At 35.2% G+C, this 24,227-nt stretch overlaps 7 protein-coding genes across 7 annotated transcripts; 4 read left to right on the top strand and 3 right to left on the bottom strand.

The window, feature by feature from the left end:
- Positions 1-819: 819 nt before the first annotated feature.
- FG386_003302 (uncharacterized protein) lies at positions 820-9,201 on the bottom strand (the record flags this gene model as incomplete). The annotated part of the gene is made up of 1 exon (XM_067342722.1): positions 820-9,201. The coding sequence occupies one exon, from the start codon at positions 9,199-9,201 to the stop codon at positions 820-822; it is 8,382 nt and encodes a 2,793-aa protein (XP_067195995.1).
- Positions 9,202-10,501: 1,300 nt separating this feature from the next.
- FG386_003301 (uncharacterized protein) lies at positions 10,502-12,538 on the top strand (the record flags this gene model as incomplete). Its single annotated transcript, XM_067342721.1, has 1 exon — positions 10,502-12,538. The coding sequence occupies one exon, from the start codon at positions 10,502-10,504 to the stop codon at positions 12,536-12,538; it is 2,037 nt and encodes a 678-aa protein (XP_067195994.1).
- A 650-nt stretch (positions 12,539-13,188) lies between these two features.
- FG386_003300 (uncharacterized protein) lies at positions 13,189-14,535 on the top strand (the record flags this gene model as incomplete). The annotated part of the gene is made up of 1 exon (XM_067342720.1): positions 13,189-14,535. One exon carries the CDS (start codon positions 13,189-13,191, stop codon positions 14,533-14,535), a length of 1,347 nt encoding a protein of 448 aa, XP_067195993.1.
- A 1,130-nt stretch (positions 14,536-15,665) lies between these two features.
- Positions 15,666-16,928, top strand: FG386_003299 (uncharacterized protein; the record flags this gene model as incomplete). Its single annotated transcript, XM_067342719.1, has 1 exon — positions 15,666-16,928. The coding sequence occupies one exon, from the start codon at positions 15,666-15,668 to the stop codon at positions 16,926-16,928; it is 1,263 nt and encodes a 420-aa protein (XP_067195992.1).
- Positions 16,929-17,197: 269 nt separating this feature from the next.
- Positions 17,198-19,017, bottom strand: FG386_003298 (uncharacterized protein; the record flags this gene model as incomplete). The annotated part of the gene is made up of 2 exons (XM_067342718.1): positions 17,198-17,458; positions 17,542-19,017. The coding sequence occupies 2 exons, from the start codon at positions 19,015-19,017 to the stop codon at positions 17,198-17,200; spliced, it is 1,737 nt and encodes a 578-aa protein (XP_067195991.1).
- A 799-nt stretch (positions 19,018-19,816) lies between these two features.
- FG386_003296 (uncharacterized protein) lies at positions 19,817-20,982 on the top strand (the record flags this gene model as incomplete). Its single annotated transcript, XM_067342716.1, has 2 exons — positions 19,817-20,152; positions 20,233-20,982. 2 exons carry the CDS (start codon positions 19,817-19,819, stop codon positions 20,980-20,982), a joined length of 1,086 nt encoding a protein of 361 aa, XP_067195989.1.
- Positions 20,983-21,235: 253 nt separating this feature from the next.
- On the bottom strand, positions 21,236-23,773 carry FG386_003295 (uncharacterized protein; the record flags this gene model as incomplete). Its single annotated transcript, XM_067342715.1, has 1 exon — positions 21,236-23,773. The coding sequence occupies one exon, from the start codon at positions 23,771-23,773 to the stop codon at positions 21,236-21,238; it is 2,538 nt and encodes an 845-aa protein (XP_067195988.1).
- Positions 23,774-24,227: the final 454 nt, after the last annotated feature.

Raw genomic sequence — 24,227 nt, 5'->3', positions numbered from 1 at the left:
TTCCTCCCATAAATTATTATTAAACAACTTAAACTTTATCACTCGTTTTCTCCTTTTTCGTCGTCCAAGTTCTCATTGTGCATATTCCACGTTCTATTTGAAATTCCTTTTCCCGTGTTAACAAAAGAGCGTGCATAGAAATTTAAGCGTTGGTTTAACTAACATCATTGTCCACAAGAAATACACAGACTCAACTGCAGAAGCCGTAAACACTTTCATTTTTGCAGTGAATTCCATATTCCTTTAATTCCAAACATCGCCTGCATGTCCCTCTGCTCCTGCACACCAGTTGCTTTCATTCAAAAACGCCAATCGACTTTCGCTTCAATTTACCGCAATTCGCTAACACTTACTTGCCTTAAACTTTTAGAAACAATGTTAAATTACCTCCAAACGATTCAAATTGCTCATTTCTCTACGGAAACAAACAACCCCCGGTTCCTGTATCAGATCTGCCTCAACCAATGTTGCTTTTCCACATGCATAAATAACCACTTACGATAGCACAAAAGTGCATGCATGCAAATTATTGCACGTTGCATGCAAAGTATAGAACTGCATCGCTCCCCACTAGCATGCGGTGCATGAGACAAAGGCAAAAGGGGAGCCGGGAAGACAGGAGGGAAAAAATATAAAATTAAAATAACCTTAAATACTCAACAAAAATATACACTACCACTAAAATTCTTAAAAATAATGTTTGTTGCTAACGCACTTACTTTAAGTGCAAAGCTGTGAAAAAGTTGTTCTCATTCAACTGGTTGAACTACTCAAGTTTTTGTCATTATATCAAAAATATGGTGATCATTGGCGCCCTCCTTAAACATTAGCAGAATGTCTGATGGCTTTTTTTGACGATTTTTTCATGGATTTCCTGTCCGATTTTTGGGATCTGTGATTGTTGTCAACAAAAATAGGCAAAACCATCATTGGAACGACAGAAGGTTGCCTAGAAGCTCTGGTAATGGCATCCAGTAAATATTTTCTCGTTAGTAGGTCATTTACACCACGAATCTCAAATACAGGCCCCTCGTATTTTTTGGATTTGAAGTTCTTAAAGCTATATGGATTAGTAAAAAAGCTTCTTATTCTTTTTGTCTGTTCAATTAAAAACTGTCTGTCGTTTTTAACGGTCTTATCGTTAATCAACAATATGAAACCCGGCTTTAACTTGTTTCTATAAGCCCTGTTGCTTAATTTACCCGGTTTGTATCTTTTTTGTATTCTATTAACTAGCTTCATTGCGTTGTTGTAGCCTTTTATGTACAATTGAGGAAAAGACATCGGAATGATGATTGCCCTAGGGCCATTTGCCTTTAATGACCTTGTATCAAGCTCTCTGGAACTCATAAGATATATTTTGAATATAGACTCGTTCAAATCTATTAGTTTTTTGTTATATCTTTCCCTGATTTTCTTGTTGTTTTCGTGCGTCATCTCAAATTGCATCTTGCTGAATTCCATATCTGATATCATTGGAGATATCGTATCTTCTGGTATTTGAATATTAAAGTTCTTTTCTGTGTTGTTTGTTTGTGCAAGTTTGAGCTGCTCAGACAAATTTTCTTTCCCGACTCTAATTGGAATAATCATAAATTTAGCCAAAGTCAGATCTGAACTCATTTCAAGATACTTAAGTACAGTTCTATATACTTTTTGGGCAGCTGAATGGGTCTTAACACCACCAATTAAACAAGTCCCTAATCTTGGTTTTGATGATTTATTTAATTGTTTTGCACTCAAATTGTGAATCTGCAGTCCTCCCTTTATACACAAAGCCAAGTCAACTAAAGGTATTATCATAATTCCGTCCCTGTTATATCCCACGTTCATAACGTATTCAACAGGATAGTTTTTAGAACTAAACTCTATGTTTGTGAAACTGTTTGGAAGTTTCTTATCTGAGAACTTTTTGTTTGAAATCGCTACTATAAGAACTCTTCTCGGAGAATGCTTAGGATGCTTTCTAGTTACCTGATTGTACATTATTCTCTGAAATATATTCAAACCACCCATGTTTGGGACATAACTTTGTGGCGAGACAAGCGGAAGTGCTACCCAACGGTGTCTATCAATTGCCTTATTCCAAGCTTTAAAATCAGAAAAATTTTGGAAAAATAATCTTGCCACATCACAAGCTAAGTTAATCTGCTTTAAAAAAGATTTCGCATATATATTCTTTATTTTAGAAACTGATCTAGAGAACCTTCTTGCATCCAAAGGCTTTGTTCTTGTTATTGTATCCTCTCTTGATAAGCCATCGCAGTTTAACTCCTTCAACTTGATTTGGTTATTTATATCCTTGCAATCCTCTTCGATCAAATTTAACGATTTTTCCATCTTAATGTTGTCCTCGTCTACTAAATTTTCTAAATAGTTAACGTAGTCTTCAGAAAGTATTTTCTTGTCATAATCACTTAATGCTGTGTCTAAATACGTGTAATACGTTAGTCCTTTATGATTTGGATTTTCATCCTTTAATTCCTTCAGCTTTTCTAACGTCTCTATTGGATTTGGAATGCCATCCTTATTCATCATTGGACGATCTATAGCTAAGTTGCTCAATTTTCTGATGACAGAATCTTCATTATCTGCAGCCTCTCTCACCAGTTCTTTCCTTGTTGCTTGATTGTTTATTGGATCTGATATTAGACTCGAAATTATCTCCTCTTTTGTCCCTCTTCTCTCTGGAGCAATTTCAATACCATCTTCACCAGCGCTGTATGTATTCAAAAGTGAATTCACTTGATCATTTGTTCCTATTTTTAGTTTTTCGCTTTCCATTCCGTCTTTTATTTCAATCAACTTCTGACCTATATCATAAAGCTCCTCCTCCGAATAGTGATCCGGTCTTTGGATTAACATCATTTCTTCCTTATTTGCAGGCAAGTCATCGTCTACATAAGACTTCAGTATCATTGTTTTAGAAGATTTATCATCTGTTTCAATCGGAACCGGAACACTATGTTCCTTACACAAATAATCCCCCAATTTCCTTTTTCTTTCTAATATCATTCTTCTTCTTTTATTTGTATTGCTGTCTAAATCTCTGTACTCAGATCTTCCGGTTATCTCTGGATCGTAATTCCAATAATGGTATGAAGGAACGTCTGGCATTCCATAACTGTTTCTCCTTAGATTCACGTAATTCCTCAAATCATCATCATATTTTGTTGTTAATGGTGCGTATTTTAATCTTGGTGGTGAACGGTAATCTACTAGTTCTAATCGTTCTCCCTCTGCATTTTCATTGTTATCATTGTAATAATCAATCTCCGAACCTAGTGCTGATATCAAATTATTATTTCCCCTGTTCATATCTGAACCCATTATTCTGTATATTTCATTTCTCGGTATTATCGTCGAAAAGTCATCATACTGAGAATATCCGTCCTCTTGTCTGCCAAAATCATATTCACTACCTAAATCGTCATCAAGATACTCGTACCTATTTTTACCTAACATCATATTTGGTGGCCTTATCATTCTTCTTTGAAGATTTCTGTCGGGTAACCTCAAAACACTGCCACTTCTACCCTCTAGACTACCATCAAATAAACGTGGCTGTTTAGGTATACGTAAATCATCATATATTTTAGACAATGCTTCCCTGCATCCGTGAGGCCCCATATTTTTTAATCTTTCTATATTTACCAGAGTTTCCGGAGGCAAATTCAAACCAGAGTAAGAGGAATTCATTCTATAAAATCCGTTTTTTAAATCCTCCAGATCTTTGTCCATTCCGGTGTTTTTTATGAAAAATTCAAGTGCCTGTGGTGTCTTGTTTCTCCGTAATAAGCGATTTACTGTTTTAATATCATCTTCATTAAGCAATGCCGGAAGCTTTTTATCTCTTCTTGATGAACTTTTACTCCCTCTCCTTTTTGGCATCCTAAGAATATCCATTAGTCTACCCAAAGCTAATTCATCTCCATTCTTCTTTCTCCTAAGTTTATTGACCTCACTTATAATGCTTGGCGTTAAATATCTCCTCAATTCCTTCCTCACTGGTCTTCCAGATGATAAGTCTACTCCCAAATTATCTACCAGCTCTTCTAATGCCTCCTTTGGACCTAAAACATCGTTTAATTTTATTATATAACGAGAGAAGGACGGAGTCACTGGCTCTAAATCATATGGACGACGCTTATAGCGATGATGATTTCTTCCATTTCCTTTTCTCTTGTTATTTCTTCCAGCCTTTTTCCCACCTCTATTTGTTTCAATATTATCCTCCAATTCGTTTAATAAGTAATCTAGTGCATTTTTTATACCATTATCATGATCTTTAAGCAGTAAATTAACTCTTCTTATCACTTTTGGTGTTACTCCCAATTCATTCAAAGCTTTTTTCTCATCATCTGATTTTTTAATATTCTTCGATTTAATCTTAAATCCACTTTTTTTTCCTTTACTTTTTTTCTTGTCACCCTTCAATTTTATCTCCTTCAATGTATCTTCAAACAAGGAATTCCATTCACTTATTGATAGCTCTTCATCAAATTGTGAGTCAGGTTCTATCGTTGCTTCTTGAGAAGAGAGTGGTGAATTTTCATCACTCTCATCCGATGATTTGCTTCCTTTTTCTTTCCTCTCCTTGAATTTAATCAGTTTAATCGGCTTTCCATCTTCAGGATTGTATTCTGAAATAGCCGAAAACTCGGTTCCTTGTTCTGATAAATTCTCGCTTTCTTGCGAAGTTAAAGAAGTCTCTGACGACTCTTTCTCTCCTGCAAACGAAAGATTGCTCATAACCGCTTCTGACTTTTCACCTTCCTCAGAGTTATCGTTTAAGTCTATGTAATCCTTCAAATGAAGCCTTTTTATCAAACTCTTTAGTGCTTCTAGATCTCCAGATTCGTCATCCATATCTCTTCTTATACGTCTTATTTCTGATAAATCATGATTATCCAACCTTACTTTAGCATTTAAATTTAACATATCATCCAAACTCAACTTTTTCTTTTTATTTCCGTTCTTTTTACTCATTCCACCCCTATTCCTTTTTCCTGTATCTATAACGTTTAATATTTCACTTTCAATAGAAAGAGGTTTTGAAGGGTCCAAATCGTCATCATATCCTGCAGCCATCAACAGTCTTTTGCCTAGTGGACTTAATTCTTCCATATAAACGCTTTCGCCCTTTTCCTCTGAATCATCCTCCCTATCTGAAGCTTCCTCATTTTCATCGCTTTGTTGGCTAGAGTAGTCTGAAAGATCATTTGTGATGTCTGAAATGAAGTCACTTTTGGAATCCTCACCATCAAGATTCATCTTGAAATGAACTCTTTTTTGTCTTCTACCCTTGTTTTTACTCTTTGAATTTTTCATTATTTTGCTATTTTTGTTTTTTCTGGATTTTTTAAGTTTATTTTCGTGCCTCCTATTACTTTTATCACTTTTTAACTGTCTTATAATCAAGTCAATAGAGGAATCAACCGCATCGCTGTCTTTTCTTAAAGTATCGTCCCAGCGTCTTCCAATACTATCATAATAATACCAAAGAGGTTTTCTATCATCCTTCTTTCCTAGCTTTGCTTTTTTTGACGAATTTTTTAAAAGCTTTAAATAATTCCAATCATCATCATTCGATCTTCTAATGTAATCAACATCGTTAATTCCATAGCCTACTTTTCTTTTATTTGCTGGTTTGTAAATCCCTCTATCATCAAAAACATCTAAAATATTATTTTCATCTGAGTCGTAATAACTAAGAAGAATATCCATCGGATCCTCATGACCAAACTCATTTACTTTGTATTTTCTTGGCCTAATGTTGCTTCTTCTGTCATTCATATTCCTCAGTCCCCTTCTATTTAGGTCAATGCCATTTCTTAATAACGGATTTCTCAAATTAAATCCCGAGTCACCCTGTAGAAACTCTGTTTGTGATATACTCAAAGGACACATATCATCTATATCATCGTCTCCGAATATCACCCTTCTTCTTGGCTTGAAGTTATTCAGTGAAAGATTGTCTATATATTCAAGTGGGTGCTCCCTCTGGTTATTACCCCTATTTCTACCTCCAATAATTGATAATGATGAGATTGGAACCCTTCCTGTTCTGTAATTTCCCATAGTTTCCAAATCAAGTTCATCCAGATCATCATTATCCATATAATCAATGTTCAAGTATAGGGGTCCGGAATCATTTTCGTAATCACCTCCCAGCTCTTTAATATCCAATCCGAGGAGTTCCCCTTTATTGACTCCTCTTGGATCCACAAATATTTGTTTTCTTATAGGACGATTTTCTATTATTCCTCCCAGTGAATCTGATTCTATTGCAAACTCTAATTGCTTTTCACGATTCATCTGCTCGTCTGTGCCAAAATACCAAATAGGTGTGTCCGGAGTTGAATTTAATGCATGTCTCCTCTGTCTTTTTGACCTTGCTCGTCTTGGATTTCTCTCAATATCATCTAAATCAAGAATTCTGTTTTCCGCATCTTTAAAAAGTTCTCTGAGATAATTTATTGTTTCTCTGTCCCAACCTGAGTTCATGTATTTGTCATCAACTAAATTATGTATATCAATTATATCATTATCTCCTATTCTAACTCCTCCTATCCCTCTTCCCTTCGAAAACCTCCTTCCGTTTTTTGGGGGCTCCAAATACCTATATATGTCAGTAAAATACCTATTCAAATTTTGGTCATCTGGAATTTCTGAAAAGTACCATCTTCCTCCTGGATACTTTGAGTCATCACTCACTCTATAGCCAACTGATTTTGGGATAAACTCATTTAATACTTGTATTGGTAGTATGATATCGTCATCATATCTCAAAGAATTTCCCAATTTTTCTCTCAGCCATGGATATGTATATATCAACTTTTCCATAAATTCTGGATCATCGTATTGTGCATTTCTAAGTAAATTAATTACATCGTCCATTTCCAAAGACTCTGCCCAAGAATACTTATCTTCCGGATAAACTCTCCCAAACTTTCCAGCTATTATGGAATCTTTCCAATAATAAGGATTCTCGTTTCTTGTTGATTGTAAGTTCTCTACATTAAAACTATTAATTGAGTCCTCGTCTTGATATATAAATTCTGGATGATAAAATAATACCTGTTTTTCTGGAAGTCTAAAGCTCCCATCCAGCTTCTTTTCAAGGTTTAAGTCTCCGACCAAAATTGAATGTTCTATATCTTCAGGATATTCGCCACTGAATGCACCTTTGTCTTTTAAATCTTCAATTGGTGAGTCAAATATGTAATAAGAGTTCACAGACCCCATATCACCAATGCCTCTTCCTTCCCTACCTAAAACACCTCTCAATAATTCCTCCTCTCCCCATTCTCCAAGTAGTCTCACTTCATCGCCCCAATCTGCATGAATTTTATCTTCGTCCCAAAAAGTACCATTAACTATCTCCTCTTTCCATTTATTTTTAAGTCTACTCCTTTCTTTTGGGTCTAATTCCTCCCATCTGTATATACCTTTTGGTACTTTCAATAAAAACTCTAGTGGAATGTTTCCCTCTCTTTTTACTGACAATATTGGCATTTTACGTCTATTTTTATATAGAAGCATTAAATCTACCGGGTCAATTAAATTTTCAAATTTGTCATCTGGTATTTTACCATTGTTTATTGAACCTAATATTGCATCCCTTAGTTTAAGTATATCATCCCTTTTTTTGTTTGGATATTTTGATAGAATCCTATCTCCCACTGTAATCATATATGGTTCCCCATTCATTCTTCTAATTCCGTCATACCCTCTTCCCTTCTTATTAATATATCTATTGTACTCAGAGTCTCTTCTTCCTGGTTTCGCTCTATTTCTACCCCCTCTGGGTCTAGATTCAATCATAAAATGCTCGTCTAGTAAATCATAGCCTGCTCTATCTTTCGGATGTCTCCTTTTTCTGCTCTTGAACTCAAACTCATCGTCATAAGCATCATTACCGTCTATTCCTCTTCTTCTAGATCTATTTGTTAAGTTGTACTGATCGTCATGTTCTCCTCCCCCTTTTTTGCCTTTTCTTCTTATATTTTTGCTAATCCATGCTTCCCTTTCATTGTCAGTGAGAGTTTCCCAATCCTTTGGTAGATCTTTTTTGCTTACTTTCCTTTGGATATTTATCTCGTCTCTCCTACGATCCTTTCCATGTTTTCGTCCTCTTTTATTATCCACTTCTGAATTGTAATCGTATTCAGTGACCTCATCAGAATTATCCTCGATGTACTTCTCAGAATATTCGCTATCTGATTTTGGTTTTTCGCTCTCGTAAACATAGTCAGCAGCATATTCCGAGTCTGGTCCCTCACTTTTGTATATAACTGATTCTTGACTTGAATCTCCTTCATCTTCATTTATATATCTTGTCTCTTTAATATATCCGGATTCATCGCTATCAGAAACATTATCCGAAAAATTAACGATATCGTTTTTACTGATATATTGAGTGTCATACTCACTGTCATCTATTTTGCTCTTTTCATCTCTTAATATGTAACTTATTCCGTTATCCGTATCGCCTGACTCACTCAGGTACTGAACTCCATAGTCACCCACTCCCTCTGAATTTTCTCCTTCTTTGACTATCTCCTCATAACTATAATTTTCAGTGAGAGGGTTTCCAAATTCATCAACAGCTTCAAATCCCATATTTGAAGGGCCAAAACCTTCTGATTGATCTTGATATTCATATTCAGTTCCACCTTCACTCTCCTCATGGCTTCTCAGCACTTCAGTTTCGTCCTCTGAAGGATTAACATCTGAAAAGCCATTATCCATCTGTGACTCTGCTTCCTTTGAATCGTCATCGATTTTTAAGTTACTATCAATTGAATTTGGTATTTTTCCCTTAATTTGAGGTAACACCATCTCTGGAAATTTGTAATCTGCTGGAGTCTGCGCTATTGCTGATTGGTCAATAATCTCTTCCTTTTCACTGCTATACACTTCTTGAGATTCAGTTGTATCTTCTAAAGTCATGTTGGTGTCCTCTTTGACTTTCATGTCAGGAGTAACTATTCTATAGTGTCTCCAGTCGTCATCACCATCATAGAATTTCTCCAACAAATTATTTGTATCTTGTACTCCTTTATCAAATGTTCTTCCAAATCCCTCAGATGATTTCCTTGTAGTTATTCCTGGTCTTACAATCAAATTGTTACATCCTACGTCATTAAGTAAATGCAGCAGCAGTAAAAGGCTGCTGTATTTTAGAATTAACCTCATAATAATAACCTTTTGTTATTATTTCCCTTTTCCTATTTACTAATATAAATATAACTAATATTGTTTATTTTTATTATATTCTTATTTAATGTTTAAAATCTTTTTACACTCAATAAATTATGTTAACATAATGTCTTATCCTTTTTTTATAATAGTGATAAATATCTATTGTTTACATAAATACATGCTACTTTAAATATAATATTGATTTATGTATATTTAGTGCACTTTGTAAATGTTTTTAAAAATAAATATTTTCCTACTCCTATTATTGTTCTTAACTTATGCTAAGTCTTATTCCCACTTTATTTCATATTCAATATATTCCTGACTCCTCAGTTTATATTGATTTTTTGCACTGTGTGTTGTGTACTCCGTGTGTTCCAAATAACTATTACACACTCATAAATAATATTAATATTTGAAAACTTTTCATTTTTGATGCTATATATTGGTTTTTCTTCAAGAAAACACCGAATCTCTCGTTTTCCCTAACTATTTATGAGTTCTTTTAAGCACTTTCACTGCTCTTCACCCATCTTTCTCTCCACCAATGCTTCATCTGTTTGTTAATACGGGAAATACACTCATTTTTTTCGAAGTACAGTTTGTTATCGAAATCTGACTTCGTTTTTATTTTAATCAATTAATATAATTTAAATATAAATATATTTATATATATACATACATGCACAATTATATTAACAAAGGACCATTAATTTTTTACCGGCGGAGTAACCAAAATTTCATGCACTTTTGAATTTTGCATGCGCACATTTTCCCTTTCTTTATGATTAAAGATATAACAAAATTCTAAAAGTTAAAACTTTTATTATCTTTTTAACAACTAAAAAAACTATAATTGAGGTTGACTTTGTTGGAACCACTGCAATACGCGACCAATATACATATAACTACACAAACTCTCTTAAACAAGGAGTCAAATTAAATATTGTCCTTCATTTATACATATTAGGTTTTTATCTACACCTTTTTTCCCAGAACTGGCACCTCACTTTTTTTCCAACTGTAGGCCCACAAAGTCTGGTTACGAATGTTCCCGCCAAAAGAAATAAATGTATTAATTTTAAGATTTAGTTATAAACAAAAAAAATATATTTTGGATAACAAAAGTAACTGAGAAAACAATTTTTGTAATGTATGAATGACTATCAGGTTCTCCAGGAGCTTGCAATTATTTAGATTCATTGACTTGTCTTTTACATAACACCGAATACAACTCGATGAATGCAAGAATCTAAATATTGTGTATTGAAAAATACCGATTTAATCAGCCAAAATGGAAGGAAAATGTAAGAGCTACATTTGGATCTTCCTTATTTCCACTTTTTTGGTTGCTAACTATTTGTTTGTATTTGTAAATTGTGCAGAGAAACCCGATGGTAATTATGCAAGTCGGAAGCAAACTCATAATTCTTCTACTTCTCAGACGCGAGAGAATCCTCCTATATTCATCTCTTTTGATGAGATTAATAATTACAATAAAAATAAGAATGATCCAATATATGTAAATTTACTTACGGATGGCATAAATACTGGAGGTGAATCATCCTTTGAAGAAAGCGAGACCAAAAGGCATAAACAAAAAAAAGTGGATTCTAATCAAAGTTCCGAATTTGAATCTAGTCTCTCGTATGCTATTTCTGATTCAAAAACAAGTACGCAAACTGATCAAGATACTGGCCACAATGCTGAAATTTTAGTTAGAGAGCAAAAACTTAAAGAAGAGTCTGACGATGAAAGCGACACAAAAAGCACTGATTCTGGGAGTTATGGATCTTCTAAAGTAAGCTTTGCAAGTGAAATTGTGGATGACACTTACTCAGAAAAAAGCTTTGATACAGGATCAGAGGACAAAACTGATTCTGAAGCGAGCAAAAGTCCGATTGGCGTCAAACAATTGTTGGGACCTGATAAAGAAGGAATAAGCAAGGTAGATCAGGTGTTACATTTATTGCATAAGCAGTCTGGAAAGGAGGCAAAAAGACTAAATAAGGAGAGAGTCGAGAGAAGAAAGGAAATTCTAAAGGACCAGGAATTTATGATGGACAGAATGGAGTCAATTATTGGTTCATTACAAAAAGGTTCATTTGGTGAAAAGAAAACATTAGACGAAATATTAAAGAATCAAAATATACCTGATATTATTGAATTTCCAACAATGATAGCGAATGATGAATATAAAGAAAAGTTAGAACAACAGCATGAATTATTTCAAAAGGAAAGTCATGAAAAGGATATTTTGAAAATAACAAGTGAGCTCCAAATAATTTCAAATGTGAAAAAATTCTTCAAGCCACCGATAGGAAAGATTGATACTGGCCTTTTCTATGAGGAAAAAATGGGACCAAGACTTGAAAGTCCTGTGCTTGATAGAAAGCTTATTTCTAAAGGTATTCAACAAGATTTCTTGTTTGATTCAAAAGAAGTTCCCGGCTATGAAAAAATGACTAAAATTGATTCCTTAACAAAAAGCACTCAAGTGAGCCCTTCTTCTGATACTTATGAACAAGAACATAGTCATAAAACTGAAGGCAAAGAACATAAGGGTGAAGAAAAGGGATACTATGAGGGAGATTCCGAACCTGAAAAAGGTCAAGGCATTTCGGAAAGAGCTGGTTTGAAAACGAGTTACCAGGACGATCCGAAACTGGAATTAGGTTCAGAATTGGTAACACTGATAGAAAGCTTGGATATTAAAAACAAACAAATCGACACGAAAAATACTTTTGGAAGGCTAACTCTAGTTCATGGTACTACTCCAAGAGATGAGAATCAGATACCTTTATCAACTTACGAAACGAAAGGTATATTAAAGAAAGGATCACCTTCAATTGGACGAATAAGGAGAGTCAGAGAGCAAGGCTTTGACACAGCTTCAAGACCATCGGACAGACAGACGGGCACAAGACCTAAGGCAACCGTTGGAAGACTATCATCCCCCTCAAGAGCAACCACCATTGACAAAATGAGGGTCAAAAAGCCTCTTGAAGATCAAGATGAATATGACATTGAAGCAGCAAAGGACTTTATTAAATCAAAAAAAGCACTGTCAACGGATGTTCCGAAGTACGGAGAATTCCCACCTGTTTTAGAATCCAGATTTGACCCCTCATTGCATCGGGGAACGAGATTTGTGGGAGACGAAGGCGAGAAAGAGGATTCAGCACATACATCCAGGAGAAATGAAATTGCCTATAGAAGATTTACACGAACAAGAACGCCGGTTTCTGCCGAACTGTTTGAAACTCCGATAGCAGAGGTTCCAAGGAAAAAAAATTCAAACGCGAAGAGAATCATTAGGAGGAAGACATAAATGAAGAAAGTAAGGAACACAAATGCTTAAGTGATCAGGTATAATTCGTATATATCAATGCTCGTTTTCTTTATTATGCTTTTTAACTCGAGTGTGCTAAAATGCCAGCATTTTGGCGGTCGTGTATTCTAAACACGTAGTAGGCTTACAGTGTAGATACACTAACATATATTATAACTTGGTAACCTTTGAAAAAGGAGTAAGTGAGGAAGATATAGATGTTTCAGTACATGTTTTGATTATACTGGTCGGTTTTTGTAGTTGTGTGGATTTTAATGTTTGTGTTTATATATATAAAGTCACAAGGGGTGTGTAAATTGCTCTAGTGCCTTTCACCCAAATACATAAAATCGCATAAAGGGTAAAAATACAAAAAAAAAAGGGTAAATTCGAAAATACACTTATTGTACTATTTAAATATTGATTAGAAGATATTTGGAGGAGAGCAACTTGTTGTTTTAATATCGAACAAATATTTTTATACTATTGAAGCCGAGATATCAATATCAATATATATACACATATATGTTGATATTGGTATTTAAATATTCATATATATATATATGTATCTGTGTAAGAGAATTAATTAGGCGATACTGACTTTTAAGGGCAAATAGTAACTAAATAAGATTGATTTCTTAATATAAATAATGAGAACAGCACCATTGTTTAGTCGATTGCTTTTATTTTTTTTATTTACAATAATATATCTCAAAGAAAATGGCTTAACTGCACTAAGAACAGGTAATGAGGATGCGTTTTTGCGTGAAGAAAAAACTGAATCAAGTTCTGTACAGGAGAACTCCGCAGAAACAGATAATGATGCGAAAGCAGAAGCTTCAAAGGTCTCAGAAGTTGACGCAGAGTCACATTCTAGCGACGAATCTGATTTGAGAAAGACAGAGCCAGACAAGGATTATAAATCAGAAGCAATAGAAGCCGAGTCTGAGTCTGGTAAAGAGACAAAATATAAGCCAGAAGCGGATGCTGTCGCCGATAAAAATGCTCCTGAAGAAACGTTTGACGGCTCCACTCGGGACAATGAACAAATAGAGGATATAAACAGGAGCAAAATAAAGGAGGAAGACGAGCTGCATGAATTGAAGAGATTAGAAGAGTTTAAGCATGATGAAATGATGGAAAAAGGATCAACAAGCCACTATGATTGGATTGAGGGGGAAAGGCCAACTGGTAATGTGGATTATAGAGGCGAGGAAGGTGAAAATAAATATGATGTACTGAGTGAGACAATAGATGACGACAAATCTAAATTAAACGTGAACATAACAGGAAAGAATAAGTACTCAATAGGTGTGTCTAGTATAAATCAGGTAGTAAATACGATAATCCAACCATTTTCAAATGAGGAGAATCAATTTCAAATAGAAATGAAGGAAGAAGCTGAGAGCGAAAGTGATATGGATGAGAACAAGCAGACCAAATCTGTAATAATGACATTTGATTTGTCCACTGATATACTTTCAAATAAGATACCATTGATATCAGAATCCGATTTAGTAATAACCAGATATACCGGAATAACTCCACAAAATATAAAAGTAACCATTTTAGATCCAACTGTAAACTTGGACAATTCACAAGTGAGATTAGCCGATATACCAAGATTTGACACAATAGAACACGAATTGGGGGAGAAAGCTCAATCTAAGCCCGATACCATTCCATTGGGTGGAATTTCTTCTCAAATTCCAATAATATTGCAACAATTTAATACAAGCAATTTCAGGATAATACTTGAACCAGTAGACACTAACACCCAGTTTTCTATATTATCAAACTTGGATAAAGTTGGCCCGACACTTAAAATTGAGCTCAAACAAACAATTGAATCAAATTCAACATGGTTGTATACCATCACAGGAGTCGCCATCATTTTCGTTATCATTGGAGTCTCTATTGCTCTTTACTTCCAAAACAAGAATAAAGAGTCATCTCAAAAAGCTGAAAATATGCCTCTTCTAGGAAATAAAGTTTGAATAACTAACTCATTTTTAAGCTGTTTTTTTATATATTAACGTGTCTGAGGTGTACTATCGTCAATTTTTTCTATTTCTCAAATTAATAATTAAATAAGAAAACAAATAAATAGCAGACATCTACTATAAACAACTCTTTGAATAATGACAACACAACGTTTCCTTCAAGGCTTCCTTTTCCTGTTGTATTTCAAACCAGGGACTGCCGTCGCACCTTATCTTTATTTAAGGAAAAATTCCCATGTAACAACCCTTTTTGTGTCTAAATAGAAATATATCGCATGCCCTCCCTTTCTTCAAGCACAACAGCTCCTATTTATATCTTTTAATCCACTCCTCCCTCAGTTCCAACCGTTTAACTTCCAACTAACTCACACCATCTCCCTCAGTTCATACATCCCCGTCAACACCTAAAGCCACTCGCATTCGTTACTTTACCACCTCCCATATCTCCAAATAAAACCTCTCCACTTCGCGTTCTAACCATTCCCTAATTTATCGCCTTTACCTTGACTGCGTTGTGCGGGCAAGTAGTCCTCTTGGCGGGAAGCTCCCTTTCCATGCAAATTTACAAGAAATAGGTAATGGGATAATAATAGAATCTTTTGTTGGCGCCACAACTGTTTTTTCGAGGATTGGGAAACACTTTGAGCCAGTGTAGATGGAAGTGAATAGTTGAGAGGAGGATATTTGCGGATTGTACGGAAAGAGGCACACAGACTGAAGAAGTGCTCTGCAGGACTTGGTTGAAGCAGACACCGCAAATTTGACGAGTTCCTTTGCTCTCCCAGAATACGGTTAGTGTTTGCGAGCGATAACGGAATAGTTGGCTTAGGACTGATATTTTCCAGAGGAACAACCAGTTTGGCTATTGTTTGGTGGATTTTTTCGAGTTGTTCTTGGAGTTTTATCTTTTTTATCAGTCAAGCCTCGGCCAGGTTGATTTTGACTGAATTAAACACAGGCTTGTCTGCATTATATGCGCTTGTACATGATATAGATTTCGCTATTGAGTATATATTTGTAGTCAAGTGCGAGACGTCTGATATTGGATTTATGAGTGTGTATATTCATACTTGTACAACACCTTTCGGTTTCGGCATAGAACCTGTACCAACAATAAAAAAAGAATGACCACGGTGTTTAAATTGGTGTTTATATCACTGGTGTTTGCCGTCGTATTAGGTGGATGGAACGAAAAGTACGCCCTTGTTGAGTCTTCAGAAAGTAACTTGGATAAATTGGAAGCAGGCATAAATGATCCAAGTTCTGAACCAGATTCAAATTTGGATCGTTCCAAGAGACTAAGAGATGGCCTGTTTGAACCATGTAGAGTGTGGACAATACGAAACGATGAAATATGTGCCTTTAACCATAATTCAGATTTGTCTACTAATAATATACCAATTATAGGACTTGATTCATTATTGGAGTCCGATGAGACTATATCGGAGTCGGCACTTAATGAAAAAGATGGTGACATTGGTCTTTACAAACCGTATCGAGGCGTATTAGTTGAGTATAACTTAACAAGTTTCTCCAAGTTTATATCAAGAATAGTTGAAGTGGAGATAGAAATGCATCTCACATTTGATGAAAGCATAATGAAAGCCGGAGTTGGCGGAGAGTCGTCTATATCAATCCCAGAAAATAACCATAACAAACTCGAAACTGAGAATGACCAAGTAAACGAGGACTCAGGCCTCTCGTCTCTGCTTTTGAGTAATCAATACCAGAGCATAAGTTTTTTGTTAGTAGCTGGTTACTTTAGAGACAACGACGAGGGTTTGAGTGGAGTAAGAGGAGGTTTGGGTAGAGGTGGAGCTGCCAAGAGGACATCCAGTAAATACAGAGGCGTCAGCAGCAGAGATATAAAACGGTTCATTCCTGTCTTTCAAGACAATGTCACTCTTTCCAGACAGAATGTGAATCAGTACTACGCCAAATACGGCATTACTACATTCAAGGATAAATTAACCTCTGTCGACCACACTCACAATTACGGCGAGGACTTGGCTAAAGAGAACATTGGTCATGACAGCGATCATAATAGCAAGAGCAACAACATATATATTAATGATAATAAAATTAACATAGATAGATATAAGCTTTCATTTATGTATTTGCCCCACAACGACACTAAACTGTACTTTTCAAGCAGTATGGAAGGAAAAATAGTTTTGCCAAAGCTGCACATTAAGGCTATTCAAACCCATCAAGAGGCAAGCGACGACCCTGTAAACGACAACGATTCTTCAGAAGAAGAAAAATCAAGGAGCAAAAGAATTATGATTGTTACACTGCTGCTCGCAATCGTGTTTGCATTCTTTACAATACTCTTTTACATATTTGTCTCTTGGTACCTCAGGGAAATTCAAAACAAACATTCTTGAGAACCAGAAGATTTAACGCGAAGCATGCCTTTGAAGACTCGCAAAATAAACTTAAAATTTAGTTTATAAGTAATTCAGTATGCAATTAGATGTTTAAACGCACTTGTATATTTGTAATTAGTAACATGTGTGCGCTTATTACTGTCGTTTTTTCATAATTAACCTTACTATCTCTTAAAATCCCCATTTAAAGTACTGCCGATTCCAATAAAGTGACAGGGTATTTACCAAATGCATGCTGCTCGTGTTATTGTAAAGCAGCGCCGGCATTACGCCTGTGTGTTGGCCTCCATGTATAAGTGATTTATGGGGTCTGTATTCGAAAGGTACAAGTCGTTTCTGTAATTCGGAAACTCTCCAGCGGTGTTTAAATCTATCTCTGACAGGCTTTTTGGAATAACCCTTAAGATGTAAACGTTCTTTTTCACTACTTGTTCGTTTTCAACCAGCAACTCCACAATGCCCTGTACATTGTTTGTTTCAACCATAATTTTTGTTTCGCTGTCCTGGCACCTTGCTACGTACAGTACCTACAAAATAAAGAATATCAAATTAAAAGCGAATTTGTTGTAGTTATTTAACTGCAACTCCACTAAATCACTCGTTAACTTACCTCATCTTTGAGTATAAAATTGCTCCTCAAAAGTGGATATTCTATTTTTCCCACACATGGCATTTTAATTAAAATTAACTCCCTGCCGGATTCACAACTAGTGTTGTCATCCTTTTGCCTTCCGTATTTTACCTCAAGTTTCATTAGACTGATCAAATGGCCAATTGGTAGTGTTTTAGCACTTGGGTTTGCTTCCGAATCAGATCCTTCCTCGTTTCTCAGCCAACCTCCGGAAAACCCCTTAGATCTGATCTTTTCTATTAAATTCATCACCCCTTTGTCGCTTTCGTCAACAAACTCTGTGTATCCTCTTCCAGGAGAGATCAACTGTCTGATTTTGTCTTCGTCGTTGCACTTAAATTCCAGTATTCTCTCTCCTTTTGTGAAAATATGCTTTTGTTTTTTGTCCCAGGCGACTGTTCCTTCGCAAGGCATGAATATCGGTATTATTGTCAAGTCCTCCTCAAACATTGGGGGATTGTAGTACTCAATTATCTTCATTAATACGTCCCCTCTCTTTACAACATATCTTTTACCCAAATCTATAGCTAATGCGCTTCTGCTCTCTGAGTTTCTTTCCCTTCTAAACGAAAAACCACTCCTGTTCTCACCAGCAACTCCCTTACTACATACATCATATTCGCCTTCCCCAAGACAGTTTTCTCTGTGTCTACCATTCAAAAACTCCGTTACTTTTCCCCTAAATTTGCTGTACCTCTCTCTGACCCCTCCCGAATCGCAGTAAATGATATACAAAGACACATTCTCCTCGTACTGAAATGAGTATCCAAGGATCAAATTGAACTGAACTTGGCCGTCACATGGAGAAACCAAGGTTCCCCATATGTAGTTGCCTTTATCAAAAGTGTTTGATTTTCCTCCACGGCTCTCTGAGGACCGAATTCCCGTCTCATTTCTATCTAAAACTCTCCCAATCTCATCTATCTCAATTTCTTTCTCCTTTCTAATCGCTCCATCAAGAACCAATCCGCTTAATCTTTGCTTTAATTGTGTACTGTTGTACAAAAGTGGAGTCGAATAATCTAAAGTCAAATTTTCGGTACCTTTTACTACCTCTTTATTACTATCTAAAAATTTACCGAATTTTATGATACCTGAACCTGTAGGCAATAGAAATTCAGAAGAAAATATATCACTGTCTGTGATATTTTCTGCCGAAAACTCCTTAGATTCTTTCCATATCTTTTTAAGTTCCTTCTGTGCCACCAGGTTCTTATAATACCAATACAACTGTCTCTTTTTGAATGGGGACACACTATCTTTACAATCAAGCTTAGGTTTCCTCTCTTCGTACGGCTTCAGTCTGTTTCTCTGTTCTTTAACTAATTCCATGATATTTTCTATGAAAGAACAGTTAAACTCCCTTATCTTAACCACAATGACCGCCAGAAACAGCAGCAGATACAACGCTCTAGCTCCTCCGCCCTTTACCTTATTACCTCCACTAAACGGCATTCTGGCCTCCTTCCTCTCACAAATCAATGCTCCTTCGTTCGGGTCAGCGGCAAACCCTCATTATCGCTCAAATTCTCTAGTTCCTCCTCCAAGGACTAAAGGACTTCTAACTTAAACCCTCTCTGCATAAATCTGCCTTTTGTTCTCTATTTCTCTGAGAGAAGGCTACTTACATAATATATGTATGTCGTCTGGAAAAAATTCAAAAGTACCGTATCCTCAGAGCTGAAGACTTCGACACTGCTCTTAACTCCTACTAAATGTTCTCTACTCTCTTATTATTGAAAAACCTATAGGACGTTGTATTTTAGTATCTTTTTATTTTTTGTATCTTATAAATACAAGTAAACTCTATATATGCCGGTATATGCTCTAAAAAAAAGTTACCATTAGTTGTTTTCCCGCGTTTTTTTCCCTCTGTCATTATTGCATTTGTATGTCAAGAAGAAGCATTTTTTTGTCTGTATTTCTAAAAACACCTAATTTGTACTTGCATTCTCACAGATTTTGACTGAATATTACCTGTGAGATCAGGCTCTACTCATATTTTTCGCACAATATCTGGATAAATTTGCTTTCTTGGTAGATACCCATTTGCATTTTTAGCAAAAAATATGATTTACAGGACCTTTTTCTGAATCCTCCAGAGCTATATACAGTACTCAGTTTCTATTGATTCTTCAGTCTTTCGTGTGTTACCTTGCGTTATATGCGACTTCGAGACCGGTTTTGGTTAAAGGATACTCTTAAAACAAAATAAGCACATGGATTTACAGATACACACCTAAACGGCAATTCGATGTTCAAATCACTGAAGTTACTTATAATCATATATCACTTATTAACAAGAGCGATTGCGAACTTTGTTTTATGTGGGAATAATGAAACATCGCAGGAACAACTAATAAGAGAGCTTTCAAAGCCTTTAAGACTTGGTCCTCTAAAGTCGAACACCTCCCCTGATTTTAGTGATTTAAAACTGAATTCAGACTTTCAAGTTTACGATACTGTTTTTAACAATACAATACTGGGAAGACTGCTTCTCAGTTACATAATTATGGATCACATTGAATACTGTGGATTTAAATATAAATATAACAAAGTGGCGTTACCTATGTTGGTAAGGAGAAGAGAGGTAAGTTTTTGTATTGCATTTATATGCATAAGTAACTACTCACAAAATTGTTTCTGTTATTACTATTTACGAACAAATAGATTATAGGTTCACTTATATGTAAACACAAGGATGGGAAAGAGGAATATCCAGTACTTTCATTTTGTTTTGGTGAAATACAACTAGCCTATCCTTTTTATCCAAGTAACTATATATCTTTGAAGAAAAAAGATATTTTTTTGATACAAAGCTGTATTATTAAGTATCCAGATTATAATGGGATACCATACAGATATCCAAAAATACCTGAAAATCAATTAAATATATTCAATAGTACTATGTTTGACTCGAAATTTATTTCAAACCTGAATTTTACTAATTCTACTGGGTCTTATTTCTATGAGGATATTAACAATAGGAATGGTCAAGAATCGAGCAACTTTACTAATGATGATATAGTAATCAAATATCAACTTAAAAAAAAATACCTTGATTCAGAATGTGTAATAAGCAGGCTGTATTCCGGACAAACATTTGAGGTAATAGGATTTTCTATTATAGGAACAATTACCTGCCAAACAAAAATCTACAATAAAAACTCTTTTATGCAAGATAGTTATCAGAGAGTAACAAACAGAGACATTATTAGATCTCTGTGTACTGGAATTGCTACATTCAATGCCATTCATTCAAACTATAATTTTGGTATTTTTAAATTCAATCATCACAAGCCTTTTTTGTCAATAAAATGTGCGTCTATTCCAGAGGAAATATTTAATTATAAAATACTGAATCCAGATCAAGCCATTAAAGATATTATATTTTCAATAAGAAAACAAAAATTAGGATAAAGCAGTAAGGTATATTAATTTTTCTTCTATATGTTGTTTCTGTCAAGATACATGACTTTTTACATTATGTTTACACTTTAGTTGCATATATATGTATGCTTTAGCAGGTTAAATAGCAGAAAACTAAGTTAAAAATTCATAATATTATCTATTGAAAAAGAACAGCTAATTTGTATTATTGGCACTAAACCTGTTATTATTATACAAAATATATTTCCAAGTTAGTACATAATATAAGTATAATTTGTTACATTCAGGAATCACCAATTTCTTCGTCATTGTTTCTATTTAGTGACTTAACCATGCTACTTTCGCCTATAAATAAAGCTATTGTTTTATCATTTATTTCTTTACTTAATTGTTTATTATTTACATTCCTCCAAAACAATACTTTGCTTTCAATGTCATACACCTTCATTGTATGCATTTGTGGTCCTCTTAATTTAACTATGTTGTTAATTATACCCTGGTCCATGTTTTCATCTTCCCGGTAATAGTATTGATTGCTAATTGTGTCATTTTCAATACTGCTTTTATTACCTTGGATCTTAGGGTTAGAATTTGACTTGGATGCCGAGTTTGATCCTTTTTTGTATGGTAATGACTCTGATCCTTCACTATATACTACCGACTCGTATATTTCCTTGGGAGATACTGATATATCTCTCTTGCTGGATGGTGAGTGGGATTTCTCTCTCTTGCTGGATGGTGAGTGGGATTTCTCTCTCTTACTGGATGGCGAGTGGGATTTCTCTCTCTTGCTGGATGGTGAGTGGGATTTCTCCCTCTTGCTGGATGGTGAGTGGGATTTCTCCCTCTTGCTGGATGGTGAGTGGGATTTCTCCCTCTTACTGGATGGTGAGTGGGATTTCTCTCTCTTACTGGATGGTGAGTTGGATTTCTCTCTCTTACTGGATGGTGAGTGGGATTTCTCTCTCTTGCTGGATGGTGAGTGGGATCTCTCCCCCTCTCCAGATGAAGACGGCTCTGGCTCTTCATCCAGCGTTGATCCAAATCCTTCTGTATATGACATCTTTGACTTTAGTCCTTTCCTAGATGGCATCGACTTGTATATTTTTGATCCTAATACTGATTTTTCTTCAAAGGCTCCTTTTGACTCAAAAACCGATTCAGATTCTGAATTTTCAACAGTTTGAAATTTAGAATCGAAAGTTAAGTCTAATTCCATATCCTTCACACTTCCTAATGCTGAAACTGAATTCTTACTATTTTCTTGTGACGATAAACCTATTTTACTCGTTGCTCTATCACTCATCTCTTTTTTGTTTTCTTCAACAAATGAATCCAGATAGTTACCAACATCATTATTCCCACTCATTTTATTCTTGTCTCCCATATTCTCTCCCTCCTCCTCTTTCTCATTTTCCGTTACTCGAACTGAATTTAATTTATCCAAAGCAAAAGACGAATTATGATTAAAAGTGCTCGAATAGTTATTCAACATATATTTTTCCATGCTATAATCTCCACTATTTATACTACCACCATTACTATTTTTGCCATTGAAGTCAACATTTTTGTTATAATTATTTGAGCCTACTCTATCAATAAAAGTTGTATTAAATAAACCATAATTTTGTCTAATTATCATATCTTCCAACCAAAATCCTTTTTGTTGCAAATAATACACAGAATTAAACTCTATCTCTTTTTGTGTTGGAAATATTTCTATGTTGCAATTTGGACACTTAAATACGTCATTGCAATCATTGCAGTCTAATAAATTATTGGTCTGCTTTAATCTCCCAATTCTCTCATGCCTTAAATCGTTCTCTATCTTCTCCCTTAATATCACTATTTGCCTTGAATACATGTCAATCATCTCGTCTTGCTCCTTTTCCCCGTAATTTAATAATGATCTCCTCGATATAAATTCAAACAGCAAACCATTCAACACTCTATATTCTTCATCGTTTCTAGAACTTGCATTCCCATCCAGCTTTTTCTTTCTATCAGAACCCAGATTATCTATTATACTCCTTTCTCTTGTTACTTCCTTTACTGGTACATAGTGTATACTCTGTACTATATCTGTATATAAAAAAATCCCTAAATGTTCCATGTTGAGGCCTATTCTAATTGGCGAATAATAGTTATTTCCTTCATATACGTACCATATTCCATCATATATAAAAAATACTATCCTACCACTACCACCATTCATATAGCCATCAAATTCGTTTAATATACTTATCGGTAACTTGTAATTTGGTTTAAATCTTGTTTCACTTAAATCCCTGTATATTATACTGTTCTCATCCACATGTCTGTTACTATCAGACAGTTCATCAACTACTATAGGATATAGTCCACTTTTTGGAGTTATTTTACTTGTATTACGTATATATAACAAAACCATCTCCTTTGGTCTTAACTCTATTCTTATTCTTCTATATATACCAATTATATCTATGTTTTTATACTCATCAAATTTTAGCGACACGTCCTTCTCTGCCGATTTCAAGCATTCTCCGTTGTCTATCGTAAATAACATAAGTTTTTGTGTATATATATTTACTTGCTCAGAATAAGGAAACGCAAAATTATTGTCTTTATTTCTTGTTCTCTCCTTATGCAAACTATAATTGTACTCATTGCCATACTCCTCCCTCGTGTTTACTTGTACAATAAAAGATGAACACAACAGGAACAACGATCTGTATTTAATGTTTTCGCTCATATCCAATTCAAACCTAAATATAGTGCCTATTATTGCAATCACTACCACACTTAACAGCAACATCCCACACATTAACCTTTTATTAGTCATTTTTCCTCACGCAAACTCGCCTTCTAATTGAGCACAACCCAACCAACAAGTTTCCAACCCAAATCTTAATACTACCACTCCCACTGTGTCCTCCTCGCGTCCTTTCCCCTTAATCAAATGCCTTTCTCCTTTGTGCCTGTAAAATATCCAAGCCTCGTTCATCTCCTCTTCGTTCCGAACCACTCCTTCTCCCACATTAAAATTCACGCGTATATCCACGCTCAATCTCGCCCTCTATGTCCCTCCTCGTGTACTGTCATCAAACGGATGTTATACCTCCTCTTTCACAAAACTCTAACTAGTCGTCCAACGCTTGTTCTTCTTTACTCCTGACGTATCCTGTCACTTCTTTTTTCGCCACTATTTCCATCACAAGTGCCCTTTATTTTCCCGGAAATGTTATTTAGATCTTGGAAAGTCCCGCCAAACTCCGGTATACATGTGTGTGTCATGC

This window comes from Cryptosporidium ryanae (genome assembly GCF_009792415.1).
Source record: "Cryptosporidium ryanae isolate 45019 chromosome Unknown contig_7, whole genome shotgun sequence".
NCBI classification, from domain to species: domain Eukaryota; phylum Apicomplexa; class Conoidasida; order Eucoccidiorida; family Cryptosporidiidae; genus Cryptosporidium; species Cryptosporidium ryanae.
This window is presented reverse-complemented; position numbering and strand designations above follow the sequence as displayed.